Source organism: Ictalurus furcatus, chromosome 15 (assembly GCF_023375685.1).
Source record: "Ictalurus furcatus strain D&B chromosome 15, Billie_1.0, whole genome shotgun sequence".
Lineage (NCBI taxonomy): Eukaryota > Metazoa > Chordata > Actinopteri > Siluriformes > Ictaluridae > Ictalurus > Ictalurus furcatus.
The window spans coordinates 9,458,075-9,476,796 of record NC_071269.1 but is presented as its reverse complement, the minus strand read 5'-3'; the positions used below and the strand labels follow the sequence as shown (position 1 = coordinate 9,476,796).

Genomic DNA, 18,722 nt, shown 5'->3' with positions numbered 1-18,722 from the left:
TTTAAATTATCACTCATTGTGGTCAGTTGTGTAGTCCATTAACTTTTTTACCTTGGAAAAAGCGATGAGGTCCTTTGAAGTGTTGCCATATGTATGATGCCAAATTAGATTTTATGATGCATTCTTCATAAAATTCACAGTCCATAATTTCTGAGGATAAATCAGAGATGCAGTTGTAAATTAATAAAATTACAATTGATGGCATATAATTATTCAATGTCTTCAAGGTTTAACTAATCTTCGAAGACAACTAGTGGTCCCGCTCCCTGATGGGATGTGGCCCCCGAAACTGGAAGCTTAATAGGATGCTTAGCTTTTGGTTTCACAATGCGGAAACCTTTTTTCTTATAGCAAAGCGCTCCAAAGCCAACGTTGATTTGTCAGAGAATATTACTTTGTCGATGGTCTGAACCCACTGCTGAAGCCATCCACTGTAAGATGCAGGGCCTTGTTGTCACGGATCATACTGTTCTACAAAATAAAAGATTTGAGTATTTGTAAAAACTATAAACTTGAAAATTAAATCTATAAGCTGCATTACACAGTAATGTTCTGTTCACCAGGCTTTGGTGTATGTCCACCCAAGTTGCTTTATGTGTCTCCTGATGGTGCTGGTTGATATTCGCAACTGCAGTTGCAATCTGGACTGATGCTTGCTCTGAAAATTTCTAGTAGACCGCTCATCATCCTCATTCAGTATATCATCAAGAGCTTGTAGTGCTACACTATAAACAAACATCCACAAAGATTTTAATTTGATTTAATCATGTTGTTAGAGATCCACACACCTGACTGCAACAAGAAACCACTGATGTCAGTCAGAAAGTGTCTGGCTGTCCACATAGACCTGATCATGTTGCTAATCTCAGGAAAGATCTTTGTCATGGCTGAATTTCTGGTAGAAAGACTTATAAAACCCAAGCTCCAATAGAAGGACTCTTAGTAGTTGCCATTTTGTCATTTAACATGGTACTGAATGTTATGATAATTGTGCAATCGAAACGATTAATTGATTTCAAAGAAGTGGTGTAGTGTATTACAAATCACACAATTATGCAGCTATTCAATAAGAGGCAGTTCAAGTGTGTTATGTTCAGCAGCATGTCTTATTCATACAAATTGTTTAAAATATTTGCACTGTTACCAGATATCTAAGTGTTTTCTTCTAAATGTTTTTAACATTTCTATCTAAATGTTTTAGAATATGTAAACTTTCTTGAACATTTAACAATTAGTTGAATGTCCAAAAACCTGGATTAAGAGATAATGATAAATTAATAATAATATTGTTGTTTTGTTCATTATAATGTCACTAAGTTTATCATTGAATGCTTTCTATCATAATTCACACCTTTGTATAGGCTTAATGGGCCATTTATGGTTGGAATGTCTTAAAATTGATGATTATTGCTCTAACATGTTAAACACAACTTTTCATTTATATAGGCTATTCATAAGAAACAGTTGAACACCTAAAAATAAGGTACTGTAAATGGTATCTTGATGATCTTAGAAAAAAAATGTTGACATAGGGAAGGGTTTCTGACATTTCATGGTCTTGGTGAAGAAAATCTGCCAGCACAAGACAAAATATACTTACAGTATGTGTCACAGCTCGGTCCGATCAGAACTCAAATTCCCAAAATGCAATACTCACTTCTCAGGCACGCATGCGCTCACCATCCCCGGAGTTCTGATCAGACACACCTGGCACCAATCACACACACACACACACACACACACACACACACTAGTACTTAGGGAAGACATCCACCCAGAATCTACGCGAAGTATACGCTCAGTAGCCTAAGTCTCTGCGTTACCAAGCCGTTCTAGCTCGTTTGTTTCTCGTTATCCTCGACCCTTGTTTTCAGTCTCGACTACGCTTTCTGGATATCCCCGTGTGTATTGTTCGCCCGATCTCTTGACCCTTGCCTACTCTACGACTACGTTTCTTGAACTTCCCGATCCTACGCTCTTCACCCGCCTCCCGCTCCTGCTTCCATACCGTTTCGAGGTTTTTGTGACAGTATGTTAAAAACACTTATAACTGCTAATATAAATACTGTTTGTATTGTAAAAAAAAAAAATATTTCTCAATAATATTGTTAATATTACAATAATATTAAGTCATCATCAAGTACGTTCATAATATAAACTTTCATACAATTTGTACATTCATAAAAATATAAACCATTATAAGTATATTACATTTATGGTATTTGGCGGACACCCTTATCCAGAGCGATTTACACTTATCTCATTCATACATCTGAGCAATTAAGGGCCTTGCTCAAGAGCCCATTAAGGGCCTTGCTCAAGAGCCCATCAATGGCAGCAGCAACCTCTGAGGGACAGTCTGATGTTGGGGGACGGGCACATTCAAATTGAGTCCTCAACGCCTCTATTGCTGTGTGCGCCTCTCTTAGCTGCATCACAACGGCCTGAATGGTCCTATTTAAGGATTTTAGTTGTTACCTAAAAGGTATTGTTGTCAAGTAAAAAAACGTCTTTTAATTTCTAAAATGGAAGGTTCACAGTTGTATATTTGCAAATTTATGGCCCGTTGAAAATTGTTTAAAAAAATAATTTTGTGCTTTGGAGCAACTTTCTATATCTCCACACTAAGGCACATCAAATCTTTCGGATTGCTATATCTGTTAGTTATTTTTTAACAACTAGGTGTATTCCTGAAAGAGCAAGCTTACATTTTGAGATTTTTTGCATAATCCAATTTATAGGTGTTCAGTATCTTTGACATTCATTTGCATGATTAGCCTCAAACTGTGGTAAAGGCTATTAATTTGTTCTGCTGTTCCCTGGCATGTGTGCTTGTCTTCAGTTATGTTCTTGTTCAGTGGTTAGTGCATCTGCAGTTAATTCTTAGACTTGCAAGTGATTTTCTCTGACTGTTTCTCTCATCAGAGACAGAATAAAGTCCATGTTTTACCATGCCTACAACAACTACTTGGAGAATGCATATCCATATGATGAGCTCCGGCCATTGACATGTGATGGACAGGACACATGGGGCAGGTATAAATGCTAACATTGTGTTTTCACAGGTTTGCTTGTTAAAGTCGCCTTAGTCGAAGTCACATGACAACATGTACTTTTGTAATCATGACATAAATCTAATACATTTTCTCTTTTAATACCACAGTTTTTCACTTACTCTTATTGATGCCCTGGATACCTTGCTGGTATGAATTTGTTTACAAATTTATTCATATATGTATTTATTTACTTTGTTTGTTTGTTGAAGCTTTTGAGTTCCATGTTCTCCTTATTATCTCAGATACTGGGGAATCACACAGAGTTTCAACGGGTGGCTGCTCTTCTTCAGGACAGTGTGAATTTTGACATTGATGTAAATGCCTCAGTGTTTGAGACAAACATACGAGGTGAGCATGCAACACAACTCTCAGCCCAAACATATTTAGATCTATTCATGTTTACTGCTCACCTCAGTTGGATAACTTGCATGCAACATTTGAGTATTGATTTCGTCCTAGGTGTTTTTGGGAAATGCAATAGAACAGTATCTAAGGAAGCAAAATGCCAAGGAAAAAAAGAAATACTTATGCTGAGGAGTCATTATGTTTCTTGCATGTGTCAAAGGACATACACTATATGGCCAAAAGTAAGTGGACAGTGACCCATATATGGGCCTTCCCCACACTTTTGCCACAACATTGAAAGCACACAATTGTCTTGAATGACTTTGTATGCTGTAGCTTAAGATTTCACTTAACTGGAATGAAGGGGCCTAGTCCAAACCTGTCCCAACATGACAGTGCTGCTGTGCACAAAGTGCGCTCCATAAAGACATGGTTTGTATGTAAGGTTGGTATGGAATAACATGAGTGGGCTTTTATGCATTTTGCATAGGAGCTCCGCATTTTGACCACCGAGTGTGCTGTGTTAATCCAGAATCATAACAGGCAAAGGTCTCCTGTTCAATATCTTTATTTTCCGACGGACATACCATGAACACCGTCCCTTCTTTGATCCTGGGCAAACAACACATCCGAAAAAGAAATACCAACACACAGTGGCAAGAAAAAATATGTGAACCTTTTGGAAGTTCATGGTTTTCTGCATAAATTTTTCATAAAATATAAATATGTCCAAAATAATAACACAAAAAAATTCTGATCTTTCATGTCTTTATTGAGAACAACCAAAAAAACCTCTTAGTGCTTGTGGAAAAAGTATGTGAACCCTTGAGTTAATGACCTCAAAAAAGCTAATTGGAGTCAGGTTTTAGCACACCTGGAGTCTTGTTAAGAAAATGAGTTTGGAGGTGTGGACTACAGCTACTTTGATAAAAACCCCTCAAACTTTTCGAGTTTGCTCTGCACAAGAAACACATGCTTATGTGAGCCATGCCTCGCCAAAAAGAGCTTTCAGAAGATCTACGATCAAGAATTGTTGATTTACATAAAGCTGGCAAGGGTTACAAAGTGATTTCAAAGACTTTAGAAACAGTTAGGCAAACATTTTACAAATGGAGACACTTTGGGACTGTTGCTATTCTACCAAGAAGTGGGCGCGCAGTCAAAATGGCACTAAGAGCCCAACGAAGGCTCATCAATGAGGTAAAGAAACAACCCCGAATAACCACCAAAGATTTGAAGGCATCATTGGAACTGGCTAACATCTCTGTTCATGAGTCTACAATACGTAAAACATTGAACAAGCAGGGTATCTACGGCAGGACACCACGAAGGAAGCCACTGCTTACTAAAAAGAACATTGCTGCATGCCTGAAGTTTGCAAAAGAGCACACTGACACTCCACAGTGGTATTGGCAAAATGTTTTGTGGACTGATGAAACTAAGATTGAACTATTTGGAAAAACCACACAGCACTACATCTGGCATAGAAAGGGCATGGCATATCATCATGAAAACATCATCCCAACCATAAAGTATGGTGGAGGAAACATCATGATTTGGACCTACTTTGCTGCATCAGGGCCTGGCCAGCTTGCAATCATTGAGCTGAAGATGAATTCCCAAGTATATCAGACAATTCTTCAGGATAATGTGAGAATGTCTGTACGTCAGCTGAAACTGTGTAGAAGTTGGGTGATGCAACAGGACAACAACCCAAAACACCAGAGCAAGTCCACAACAGAATGGCTTCAGAAAAAAAAAACCTCCTGAACGATGTGCAGGTCTGATCCACAGCTACAGGAAGTACCTGGTTGAGGTTATTGCTGCCAAGGTGGGGTCAACCAATTATTAATTCTAAGGGTTCACTTACTTTTCCCACTGCCATTTTGAATGTTGAATGAGTGTATTCAATAAAGACATGAGGGATCAGAATTTATTTTGTGTTTTTATTTTAGGCACATTATATTTGTCAATACCCTTGACTTAGATGAAGTTCAGATCACATTTTATGACAAATTTATGCAGAAAACCATGAAATTCCAAAAGGTTCACATACTTTTTCTTGCCACTGTACATTTTTGCTAACACTAAACCTACAGTGCACCCTGTGAACACAGGAAAAAAAACCTCAATTTAACAATTTTCCCGTTTAAAGAGAAATAGGAGAATGAAACCAAAAATAACAAAACTCTCTTAAAGAGGGGTATAAGTATATGTCACAGGGAAATTTCAGACTGAAAAATATCATTAACACATCTTAAGGAAATTTTGCATTTTACTTATTTGTGTTCCCATACACTTTCACTAAGGGTTTTCAAAAGCAGTAACGTAGATACCCCCTTCTTAGTTAGACAGTCAGCAAGTTGATTCTTTGTAGCAGACCAAAGGATCTGCTGAACGCTTCCAGATTGAATCAGCTCTTTTATGTTGCTGATTTCAAGACAAAGTATCTTCTCTGTAACAGACTTTGTAGACTTCACAGCATCTAGAAGAGAATAATTGTCAGTTACACAAATAATTTTCAAATTGCTCAATGTACTGTCTCTTCTTGTAATTTCTGAATAAAGTGCAGATAAACACATCCCATTATCAATGCTATCAGTAAGTACCAAAGTTTCTCCTGCCAAAGTGCTTCTGACAACTCATCTGATTCTCATAGACTGCCAAGAGATAGATGAGAATTTTCCATTTTCTCCCATCAACAAGATTAGGTGGCCACCTTGAGAACCACCATCTGAACGATTTCCCATTGAGGCATCACTAAACAACCAGTTTCAGGAAGCGGCCTTTTCCCAGGCTCTCACATTTTTGGAGTTACTTCCTCTGACTTCAGTTTTCTGATAAGCTTATTTGCATCATGCAAAGTCTGAAGGGTAGCAGGTTTTGTAACCGAAGCAAGGATAGATGTGTCGCACATTACATCTGGTCTACTCTCTCTTGCAACCCACAAGATCTTAGACCTCAGCATGTCAGTCTCATGGTCTGTCAGTGGATCCATACATTACAACTCTGGCCGGATCTATAACAATGGGCTGAATACTCTTTTTATATGTGCTTTGATGTACATGTATCTCACCATTTCCAGAAGAGATCGCCATTCTTACATAACTGAAGCTGTTGTGCTCTTCACGTTCAACTTGGAAAGCAGTTTTCAAGTGTGGCATGACCAAAAAGGGAAATGTTTTAGAAGAACCCCACAAAAAAAATCATCAATGTGGAAATCAAAAATTCCAGTTAACACACATTTGTTCAACTTCTACAGATTACCTTTGCACTGTGTTTCTAGAGGATGGTTAATGTAGACCGTCATCTTTCACCTCCTTATACACACAGTTTATTGTCTAGTTATCCAGCTCAGTTTTTTCTTCAGCAAAGGTCTCGTCTTCAATTATGAAAACATCACTCTCATGGTGATTGTAATTTCCAGCAGCCGTCCTCTGCTACCTATGCGCTGCTGCTATGTTAATTCAAAATGATTACAAAGTTTTCCTGTTCAATATCTTTATTTTCCGACACACCATGAACACTGTCCCTTCTTCCACCCCAGGCAAACAACCCCGCACGAAAAGTAATACCAACATACCTTTTTGCTAACCCTAAACCTACAGCGCCCCCATGTGGATAAAGGACAAAAATTCAACTCAACATGCTGGTACAAGTTACCATTCAAAAATATACCAAAAGAGCAGACTTCTTTTTTCTATAATAAAATGGTAAATAAGCCAATCGGGGCATGAGTCTGAAATGAAAGTAGAAGTTTTGAACTCTCCAGTGTGATCCGACAAACACTGAATACCCTTCCCCCTTGCTTTGGCAGTCTTGCTAGTGCATTCGAGTCCCATTGTAATGGACAGTCTCTTTGGTTGTACATTGAGATTGGTGGTCTTAGAATGTATAATATGACATGCTCACTGGTGGCCAGCTTATTGCCACTGCAACCTAAGACAGCCAACGTCAAAGTTCTGGCAGTGTCAGAAAATTTTGAGTAAAATTTCAGTGTCACTGCTGCTTCTACACTTGTCTAAAATTCACCAATAGGAGAACTGCCTAGGATTGCAAAAAGCTCACAGGACAACTACAAATGCAGAAGTAGCAATGGTGACATGAAAAAAACATGGCATTTAAAAAAGAGAGCTTTGTTGAATTGCGGCAGCAATTTATGACGGGACTAAAAGGGACATAACATGGAAAGAAATAGAGGACAAATTACAGTTTCCAATTGTGTAGCTAGCTAATGAGCATGCAAGCGCTCTGTTTATCAAGTTTATCTACTAATAGGACAATGTGAAACTTTTTATTCTTTCCACTTGAAGAGCTACAAACCTGTGCTGTGTTGCTGTGCACCCAGTATGGCAGAACATAGTAACTATGTTCATCGTATACTCTGACATGAAGCATACATTATCACACAGTCTTCACAGAATTCTTATTGTTGTGTAATAAGCAGAATTACACACTCTACGACACAAAGCATAGTATAATCCCATGGCCTGCCATGTCTTATTCCTTAAATGATTGTGTGTGTTAACTTAGCAATAATTTCTGTAATTGCTGTGTAGAATACGCAGTCATAAAATCAAAGAAATGTTCCAGCCATTCAAACCATAAGATCAAATGCAGTTGGCCACTGAAGACTAAACCTTTCACGTGTATGATTGAAAGACTTAGTCAATTATTGAGGAATCATAATTGGCATGTTTTGATTATCTGTTAAATGAGAAGTATAAGATTCTTTGATCAATAAATAAGTAATTAATCCAAAATGTACTTTTTTTTTTTTTTTTTTTTTTTTTTTTTTTTTTTTTTTTAAGATTTGGAATGCAAAACTATGCTAAAACAAATACTGTATTGTACCTAGGTATTATCTAACTAGGTGACTTTTTATCTATTTAAACATGTCCTTTATGAATATAAATTTATAACATCACTAAAATAGATGAGTGCATAAAAATAAAACCTACCTTCTTGTAGCAATTCAGACACTTTAATTCATGTTAATGCTAAAACTTCTGGTGATACTAATTTCTTAAATTGTCAACAATGTGCTTCACTGGCTCATGTTTATTTGAATCTGTGTTTGGGCTTCTGCAGTGGTTGGTGGTCTACTCTCAGCTCACCTTTTGTCCAAGCAGGCTGGGATCACTGTAGAGGAGGGCTGGCCATGCGCCGGTCCTCTGCTCCGCTTGGCTGAGGATGCAGCACGCAAACTTCTCCCAGGTGAGAGAACAAACATACATTGCATAATAAAAATGCTGCATTATTTGTTTTCTATGTGTTTAATATAACACTGATGTTTGGTATTGTACAGTATATATTTACAGTCTTATGCAAAGGTATGGACATCCTTGGTCGAATTACATATTTTGTTGATTTTCTAAATGAAAAAAGTTCACTCAGCCTCTACAGGGAACAAATTTAAATGTGACAAATTTCTGCTCATTATAATGCCCCATTACTGTTCAATTTAAGACATTCCTGTTACTACAACCCAATTCCAAAAAAGTTGTAAAATGTATATAAATGTAAATAAAAACAGAACTATCCCAAAACATAAAAACAGTCGTTGATCATCCAGGTAACAATACACGGTATTAAGAATCAAGAGTATGTAAACTTTTGAACGGGGTAATTTTTTTATAAATTCAGCTATTATCTTGTTTTATGGACTATATGTAAACATCTGTTAGTTGAAATAGCTTATTCAAGACAGTAGTAAATAAACAACATGGGATTTTTATGATCCCTCTTATTTTGTTAACAGTATTAAGATTCAGCAGATTCTGCAAGGGGTATGCAAACTTTTGGGCACAACTCTACCTTTCAATATTGATGGTGCCTTTCCAGATGTGAAAGCTGCCCATTCCATAGGCACTAATGCACCCCCATACCATCAGAGATGCAGGCTTTTGAACTGAGCGCTGATATAAAGCCGGGTGGTCCATCTTTGGCCCAGAGAAGATGACGGCGTTTCTGGATCATTTTCACATATGCCATCTTCTTTGTATGATATAGCTTTAAAAGCATTTGTGGATGGCACGGCAAACTTTGTTCATAGACAATGAGTTCTGGAGGTGTTTCTGAGCCCATGCAGTGATTTCCATTACAGAGTTGGAATGCTTTTCCAAGGACAAATAGCAAAATATTGTGTCAAGATGTGCCAAACTGATTGACTCTTGCCCAAAAATGATTGAATGTTGCGATAAAATCTAAAGGTACTTCAACTAAGTATTAGTTTAAGGGTGTGCACAATTATGCAACCAGGTTATTGTACTTTTTATTTTCTTTTCCCTAAAATTATTATTATTGTTTTTCACTTTATTTAATAGGTTACAATTTTACCATAAATGTAGAAAAGTTTCTGACATGATTTATCTTGGTTTAATTGTTTTACATAAAAAAATCTGCCATTTTAACAAGGGTGTCTAGATTTTTTAGATTTACAGTGGGTCAGAATTTACATACACATGAATGAAATGCTTGGGGTAGCCTTCCACAACACTTTGACAGAAATTGGGCCCATTTCTCTTCACAAAACTGGTGAAACTTGGTCAGGTTTGTGGGCCTTGTCACTCAGACATACTTCTTATGTTCAGTCCACAAATTTTCTAAAGGATTCAGGTCAGGGCTTTGTGATGGTGACTCTAATAGCACTTTCAAGACCCAGGTGAGAACTAGGTTATAACTTTATGGCTGATGTCCTGAGGTGTTACTTCAGTATTTCTAGATAATCTTCCTTCCTCATGAATCCATTTATTTTATGAAGTGCACCAGCAAAACACCCTCTCATCATGATGCTACCACATCCCTTCTTCACAGTTGGGATGGTGTTCTCCGAATTAAAGCCTCACCCTTTTTCCTCCATATAGAACACTGATCATTATGGCCAAACAGTTCAGTTTTTGTCCTCCAAATGGCTACATATTTGTCATGTTGGTCATCTGCACCTGGGTGTTATAATACTATGTATGTTAGAATGCTATGTATGTTACACATGTAACACAAGCACAGTTACATACATGACTAGCATTTTGTTTACAAAAGTAGATGCTTAATTGACTTTTTCAATTGAGAAAATAAAAATGTAGTTTGTATTTCTTTCAATGTTTTCATAAGGAAAGCGTTATCAGCTATGTGTTTACACATAATTAGTATTTTGTTTACAAATGTAGAACCTTTTATTGACTTTTTTGGCAATTCTAAGAAAAGCAAAAAGTAGCTTATTTTTCTTTCAATGTTTTTGTAAGAAAAATGTTTGCATCAGCTACCTGTGCTTAATAACACATACAATTATCACTTAAACTGTAATCCATTGCTAAGCTCTTGGTGTGTATGTCCTCTGTAGCATTCCACACACCCACTGGTATGCCCTATGGCACAGTGAACCTGCTGAGGGGTGTCAATCCCACTGAGACTCCCATTACCTGCACAGCTGGTGTGGGCACATTCATCCTGGAGTTTTCCACCCTGAGCCATCTCACTGGAGATCCTGTGTTTGAAGATGTGGCCCGAAAGGCTCTCGTTGCCCTCTGGAAAACCCGGTCGGATATTGGCCTGGTAAGAACCACTTCTTTAAAGCAATTTTAGCAATGTTTGGGTTTCTTACACTGCACTAACTATTATCCTTTTATTACATCAAATTGAATGCATTTCTATTAGTTCAAACAATATCTAAGAACATTTTCTAAGATCTCTTTTTAAAGGAAACCCCCAATTAGATGCATCTAATTGAGGAAGATTTTAGACATCATGGTATGTGTTCAGAAATGTGAAGTGTGGCTGGAGAGTTCTCACTCAGAGTGGCTTTAAACTGAGGTGCCACTTATCACAGAGTCATTTCTAATAATTAGAAATGTTGCATTTCAATGGGTGGTTTTATTTGTTATTTCTCCTTTTTATTAGTAATAGGTTTATTATTAATTGAAACTTAAAGGAGCCCTATTTTGAGCCTTTTTACAAGTAATATAATAATAATAATAATAATAATAATAATATATACATATAATAATGTAATATAAGTCTCAGGATTCCCCAGAATGCGTCTGTGATGTTTTAGCTCAAAATAATTTATTATACCATGCTGAAAATGCCTGTTTTTGTGTGGAAGCAAAAACATGCTGTTTTCGTGTGTGCCTCTTTAAATGCAAATGAGCTCCCCGCCCCCTTTCTGGAAGAGGGCTGTGCCTTTATGGCTCCTGCTTTGGAGCTTATGGCAACAACAACAAGCTCTGGTCTCTGTGAATACAATCAAAGAAAATGGTAACTTTAGCCACATTAGCCGTTGAATATGCTAACAAGCACATTCGGAAAGGCGATTTGACCCTCATTCACAAAGCAGTCTGGCGTCAAAAGATTCACACAAAGCATACATAGTTTTCAAAAAGTCAATCACCTTACTGTATTGTGCATAATAAAGGTGTGGTTATGAATTATACAGACAGTAAGCATTTTCAGGTTAAAAATAAAACTGACACCATAGCTCTGGTCTCAGTGAATGCAATCGGACACGATGGAAACTTCAGCCGCATTAGCCGTGGAATCTGCTAACAAGCTCATTCAGAAAGGCAATTTGCAAACATTCGCAAAATATAAAGAAGTGCGATACTTATATCTTCTGGATATGAAGCTGGATCACGAACAGTTGGTACTGATCCATTCTTGAGAATCGAGTTTTTAGCAAATTCTGCTTTGTATTGACCCTCATTCACAAAGCAGTCTTGTGTAAAATGATTCGGACAAACATATACGAATTTAGCTATTTTTTGGGGCACACTTCCTTCAAAAATAAAACTTCTCCACTGCGTCTTCAGTGGCTCTGATACCAGGAGTTCATGAAGACTCTTATGTTCATTCTTACAGCCAACACGTACAAGGCGTACTAAGCTGACACTTTCTTCTAATCACTGTAGCTGCCTCAGCATGGAGAACATGGAGTAGTGTGTACAGCTCACTCGGGGGAGGATCTATGCTAATAGGGCAGAGCCCCTGGGTGGGGCTTGTTCCAATGTGACATCACATTAGGGAGAAAATGAAAATGAATAATTTTGAGACACTGATGAGGTTGGAGAATACATGGCAACCTGTTCGGAATATAAAAAAATGAGTGGGTGGATTTTTACCATTGTAGGGTGGTTGTGTACACACACTGCCGACACACATTTATGTTCAAGCACCATTCAAAAGTGAATTTTGCATAATAGGTTCTCTTTAATGAAAACTTTAATAAAAACGTTGCTAATTTGCTATTAACTGATGTTAACAGCGTTTGTTTTTTTTCCATTCTTTGTCATGCTTAGAAATAAGCAACAGTGGACTATTATGGTCAAGCTTTTGGTTAAATAAATAATGGCAACATTACAATAAATTTACTGCATTCCAGTAGAGCATCAGTTGCGGTATTAAAAATAAAGGTGTGTGTGTGTGTGTGTGTGTGAGAGAGAGAGAGAGAGAAAGTTAGTGGTTACTGGAAGGAACACATTTGATATATAAACCTAATAAATAAACAGATAACATTTCCTTCTAACTCCTGTGACAAATTTATAATGCATATATTGCACTTATCCCAGCTCACAATTTTATGTTACAAGTAGGGATGTCACGATACCAAAAATCTTGTAGTTGGCACTGATACCACCAAAAGTACACGATACTCGATACCAAAGTCGATACCATGGTGTGGTATAAAAATAAAATAAAAAAATTAAAAACTCTCCTGGAGGACATCCTCCTCTGGCTGATACTGGCAAAAAGGCTGTGGATGCCTATGAGTCTGGCAAGAAAAGATCGCCAAATTATTTGAAATGCATCATTCCACTGTAAGGAAAATAATCTACAAATGGCGCAGATTTCAAACGACTGTCAATTTGCCCAGGACTGGTCGTCCCTGCAAATTCAGCCAAATAAGTCTCCTAGAACCCCAAAGAACATTAGAGCAAGACTACAGTTTGCCAATGAACATACAGGCAAAGACCAGGCCTTTTGGAATAATGTGTTCTGGACATGCATGTTAGGCTGATTGGCGTGTCTAAAGTGTCTGTAGTGTATGAATGGGTGTGTGTGTGTGTATGTGATTTTGCCCTGCAGTGGACTGGCACCCTGTCCAGGGTGTACCCCACCTTGTGCCCGATGCTCTCTGGGATAGGCTCCGGGTTCCCCGTGACCCTGAAAAGGAGTAAGCGGTAGAAGATGGTTGGATGGATGGATGGATGGATGGATGGTGCTCTGGACAGACAAATCAGAGATAGAGTTGTTTGGCCACAGTAACAGCACGTTTGGCACAGACTAAAGACAACTTTCATTGAATTCTGCATCGTATCAAAGAGAGCTTGGAGATAATGTGAGGCCATCTGCCCGAAAGTTGAAGTTGAACCGAAAGTGGACCTTTCAAACCGAAAGTGGAAAATGGACCTTTTTACAAGGATAATGATCCTAAGTACACTAGCAAATCCACCAAGGAATGGCTCAAAAAGAAGAAATTTAGGATTATGGAATGGCCTAGTCAAAGCCCAGATTTGAATACCATTGAAATGTTGTGGGGAGATTTGAAACAGGCGGTACATGCAAGAAAACCCTTAAACATCTTACGACTGAAAAAATATTGCATGGAAGAGTGGGCAAAAATTCCAACAAGCCAATGTCAGAGACTGGTGGACAATTATGCAAAAAGCCTACAATAAGTTATTTCTGCTAAAGCAGGCAATACTAGATTCTGAGGCTAAGGGTGTACTTATTTTGTCCACAGAAGAATATCACATCTTTTAATATTTCTGTTGAATAAATGATTGAAACAGCTAATTTTCCTTGTGGTTTTGTTCAAGTATATCACCTTTATTAATAGGCACAGTTTCAGAGACAATCAAATGTTTCCTTGTCCAAATATGTCAAAAAAGCCAACATTTTCCATTGGGTGTACTTACTTTTTCACATGACTGGTTATAAATACAATCCTTTTAAATGATGGGGTCTATGACGCCTCTCTGTAATGCATCAAATTTTGGGCCATCAGGCTGGAGAGAAACTTGAGACGATCTGGGGCGAGACTGCAGGGAGAAAAGAAGACTGTGTGGTATTAAAGTCTGGTGAGATTTAGTATAAAATAGTATAACTATAAAAATTATAAAATATTTATCGATTTCCAAATGGTGGGGATTTTGATTTATTACTTTGATTTTGTTCATACATTTGTATAGTGACAATTTCTGGAGATTACATCTGTCAATTAGTAGGTGGTGGGACAAATGACTTTCATGTTGTGAGCAAGTCACTGAATCTTCAACTCAAGCTGATTAGTTAAAACACAGAATCCTTCATGACTGAAACAATGAATGCTAACTAGAACAATTTGTTCATTTATCGTATCGTGGGCTCACTGGGCATGGTTTTGGTACAATCATAAGATATCCAACGATAGAACACTCAACTTTGTGCTCGATTCACAAAATTAAGTTGCACTGGAAAGAACAACATTTAGTCATAGTTGTAATAAAATTTTTGTCTTAGCTTATACCTTTTACCTCTCAGCTTATTGTAGACAGTACTTCTGTTTGCACACATCAAAACCAATCATCTCAGATGCGCTCAAGATAATAGTACCTACTCCAAATTCAAAATAATGTTGTTCTTTTATAACAATCGTCTAGAAAGTCAAGCAAATAATGTAATACTGTTTAAAGAAAGGCAATAAACAGATTATTGGGCAAATATTACTCAAATCTAATCTACAACATACTACAACATGCTACACACCAAACTTTTGTTATACCATTAAAAGGTCATGAAATTGCCCTATTTCAGCACCGGTTAGTTCTCATCAAGTTTTGAAAAATGCTAGAAAAGTAGGCGTGGTAATCTGCAGAGTGGAAGGGGAAGAGGGGAAACAACACAACAACGGTTTCTGGTCCAGTCAGTTCAGACATTAACACCTGCCTGTAGGGCATTATTTGTCTGTGCTTCTGATTTCAACTTAGGTGTCTATATGAAAGGCTGGTGTACTAAGCTCTGTACTTTCATATGCTCTTGCACTCTTGCATTTGGTCCACATTCCTGCTTTTCAACACACTAAAGGGACTCTCTCCTCTTTCTTTGGACTGTCTTTCTTGGGTCTTCTGCACAATTTTGTTTCTGCTGCTACAAATGATCTTACATTTTATTCTTGCGGGCTTTGTAGCCATAGCTGTTGATCGCGTCAATTCTCACTGTGGCTGCACAGTGCCAGTGGAAGGTGATGAATAGATAACAGTATTTTCATAGCCTGTAATTTCGAGCATAACTAGGTCCCAAACAATTTTAGCATTGACTATGTCCCTCAAGGACCAACCTTTTGCCATCCTGCCCTGAAATAGGCAAAAGTTTGGGAAAAAATTATTCTGTGTCCACAGGACCCAGACTGCTACATGCCAGCTTAAACAATAGGCCACATGTCTTGTTCAGCAACACAGTCAATCATGGTGAAATTAGTAATAAGTCAAATATTATAAACACCCTTACTATGCAGATTTGAACAATAATAAGAGTATAAGCAGTTATATGGGGGTGATATTTATACATGTCTCCCACATCCGTTTTCTTCACAGCAGCATTGTGACAGCAGGTTTTCCCCCATAGCATGTCAACTTAGGCTGTCAGACCAAATTTCTGTGAAATTCCGTACTTTTGTGTTTAAGATCCCAGTACTCTACTTTTAGTTTCCTATTTCTGTATTCCTGTAAGTCTGTCCAAACACAGCTTTCCTAGGTAATAACCCTTATGTTGCTTGATGTGAGAATAGATGTCTGTATAACTATAAGTTATTTATGGCATACTTTATTTCCACCTTTTTTTATTGTTTTATTTTTTTAATTAAATTGTTACAGCCTATCTAGGGTGGACCACAAAATCAATGAGGGAGTAGACTCCATTCCCTCCCAAAGCCCACCAACAGACCAAAACATGGAAAACACATATTAAAAATATAGCCACAAGTGACAATTATCACCTTCAACAAATATTGCCCTCAGTGGCCAGTTCTTGCCAAGTTACATTGAACAATGTAGATTTCATAGATTAACATACTTATTAAGTTTTGGAAGCTGTCATCACAAAACATGATAATTATGAAATGTCTGAAATTGTATGAAAGCCATTTGGCTGAAGATGGCCATATTTTTTAATTAACAGAAATTGCAGATTAGCAGCATACCAAATTACATCTCAATCAAATGGTAATTTGGTCTGCACTTATATAGTGCTTTTTAACCTTAGCGGTTGTACAAAGCATTTTAAACTGTTTCTCATTCACCCATTCACACATACACGAATAGCAGCAGAGTTACCATTGTCGAGTCACGTGGGACAGGAATCGAACCACTAACCCTATGATTAGTGGACAACCCACTCTACCACCTGAGCCACAGCCACCCAATCAAGAGTGTCTGTTTCTGAGAACCAACAGTTTGAACTTAACTCTGCCCCCTTTTGACATCCATACCCAACATTTTGCACACCTCCCCTGCAACCTGATGTCAAACCTCACACAGATGGCTTTAGCATCACTGAGCACCCGCAGAGGGCAAAAAGGTGAAGGAATGGATAATGCATAGTCCATAATAAAGAATAAAACTTTCATGAATTTCCTTTCATGTTCTTTAGTCCTAGACCTATGAGCATAGGGTCATAATATTGTAATTATTATATTGATCAGTAGGCAAGGGTTTATTACTTGTCTCTTGAATAAAATTCTTCAAATTTAGCACACTGCCTCAGATTCTAGATATGAATATGACTTTCAATTTTTGTGCAAATCAAAACTTGTCCACTAGAGGGACCTACGATTCACGTTTTGTAACAATTGCTAATATTTAACCCTATCAAATGTCTGCTGAATGATGATTGCCCAACAGTGGCCATGTTTTACTAAGGGACCAGGTTGTCATTAAGAATACTCCTACAACCCTAACCCTAGCTCAATCAGACTTACAGTTCCTGAGGAACAATTTTCAGAACTTAGCTCTGTGTCCTGTTGATGGCCATGCCCAAAACTTTGTGGATGTACTCAGGACTTTGTCTTGAATTGGCCTTTCAAGTTTTGTTCAAGTGCATACAAAGACTCATAAGCTGTTTGAGCGAATTACAGTCCACCTCATTAGAATTGAGTGACAGGTGATGGCCATATTGTTGGCCAATTTGCCATTGGTCCGATTTCGATATCTACAAAACTGTGGGACTAGATAGTGAACAAATTTTGGCATAATAATAATAATAATAATAATAATAATAATAATATTAATAATAATAATAATAATAATGACACAAATTAAGTTGTATTGTGCATTGCTTTGCAATCCTAACTAAAAAAGTGCAGTTCCTTAAGAAAATGCAGCGGGATTGCACAGCCAGTGCAACTCCCTGGTGTTGCTAAGAGGTTGATAGGGCATTGTCAGACCATGGATATAGTGTAGCAGGTGGTTCCTAACTTGTTTTTGGTGGCTGTAATAGCATTTCAGCTTGATCAGACATATGGTAGGTGAGAAAAATCCACTTTCTTCACAAATGTCCACCGATATTTAGTGATTTGATTTTGGGTGGGGCTAAATGTTCCAAAAAGCAAGTTTTGTTGCATGAGTGACTGAATCAGGACTACAAAGAATATTCCCTCTCCACCTTATTTTACATGAGCTATGCTTGTTTATAAGTGAAAAAAAATTAATAGCACCCCCAGTGACCAATTTGAGTGACAATATAGTATCTTTCTATTTTTTACCTTAACAAGTGCTTGTTGAAAGCTGATTGGCTGACAAAGGCCATGTGTTTTCAAGTGACCAGGTCATATAAATATGTAGCATGCCGAGTTTCAGCTGAACTGTTCCTGAGAAACAGTTTTCTGAACATAGCTCCACCCCCTATTGATGACCACAACCAAAAACTCAGTGACTGTTCTCAAGACATTGTCCTTAAGGGGCTTGTCAATTTCGTTCAAGTTCATACCAAGAATCACAAGTTACAGCTGTATGAGAAAAGTAAACTCTGCCCTATTAGAACTGATTGACAGGTGATGGCCATATTGTTCATAAATATCAAGATATTTTTGACAATTATTGAGGGACAGATCTCTCCTGAGCCATTTGAGCAACTTTGTGAAGATGGGACAAAAATTCAAGGCCTAGTTCCCAAAAGAAGATTTTGCATATCATGCAAATTAGCAAAAAATCTGGAGGAAAAAAAAAAAAGTGAGCAGAGCTGAGTGGTCCAAATTGTAAATTGGTTAAAAATTAGCCAAGGAATCAGTAGAAAAAACATTTCATCAGTGAATAGTAAATAAGTTCAACAAAACAGACTTTATGTGAAAAT

The 18,722-nt window shown here is 37.5% G+C and overlaps 1 protein-coding gene across 1 annotated transcript in view; it reads left to right on the top strand.

Annotated features, from left to right (window-relative positions):
- Positions 1-18,722, top strand: part of edem2 (ER degradation enhancer, mannosidase alpha-like 2) — a 31,123-nt gene that overhangs the window by 2,337 nt on the left and 10,064 nt on the right. The window contains exons 2-6 of the mRNA XM_053643533.1: positions 2,926-3,036; positions 3,164-3,203; positions 3,299-3,404; positions 8,493-8,618; positions 10,744-10,955. Coding sequence (XP_053499508.1) covers positions 2,926-3,036; positions 3,164-3,203; positions 3,299-3,404; positions 8,493-8,618; positions 10,744-10,955 — 595 coding nt within the window. The remainder of the gene's footprint in view (positions 1-2,925; positions 3,037-3,163; positions 3,204-3,298; positions 3,405-8,492; positions 8,619-10,743; positions 10,956-18,722) is intronic.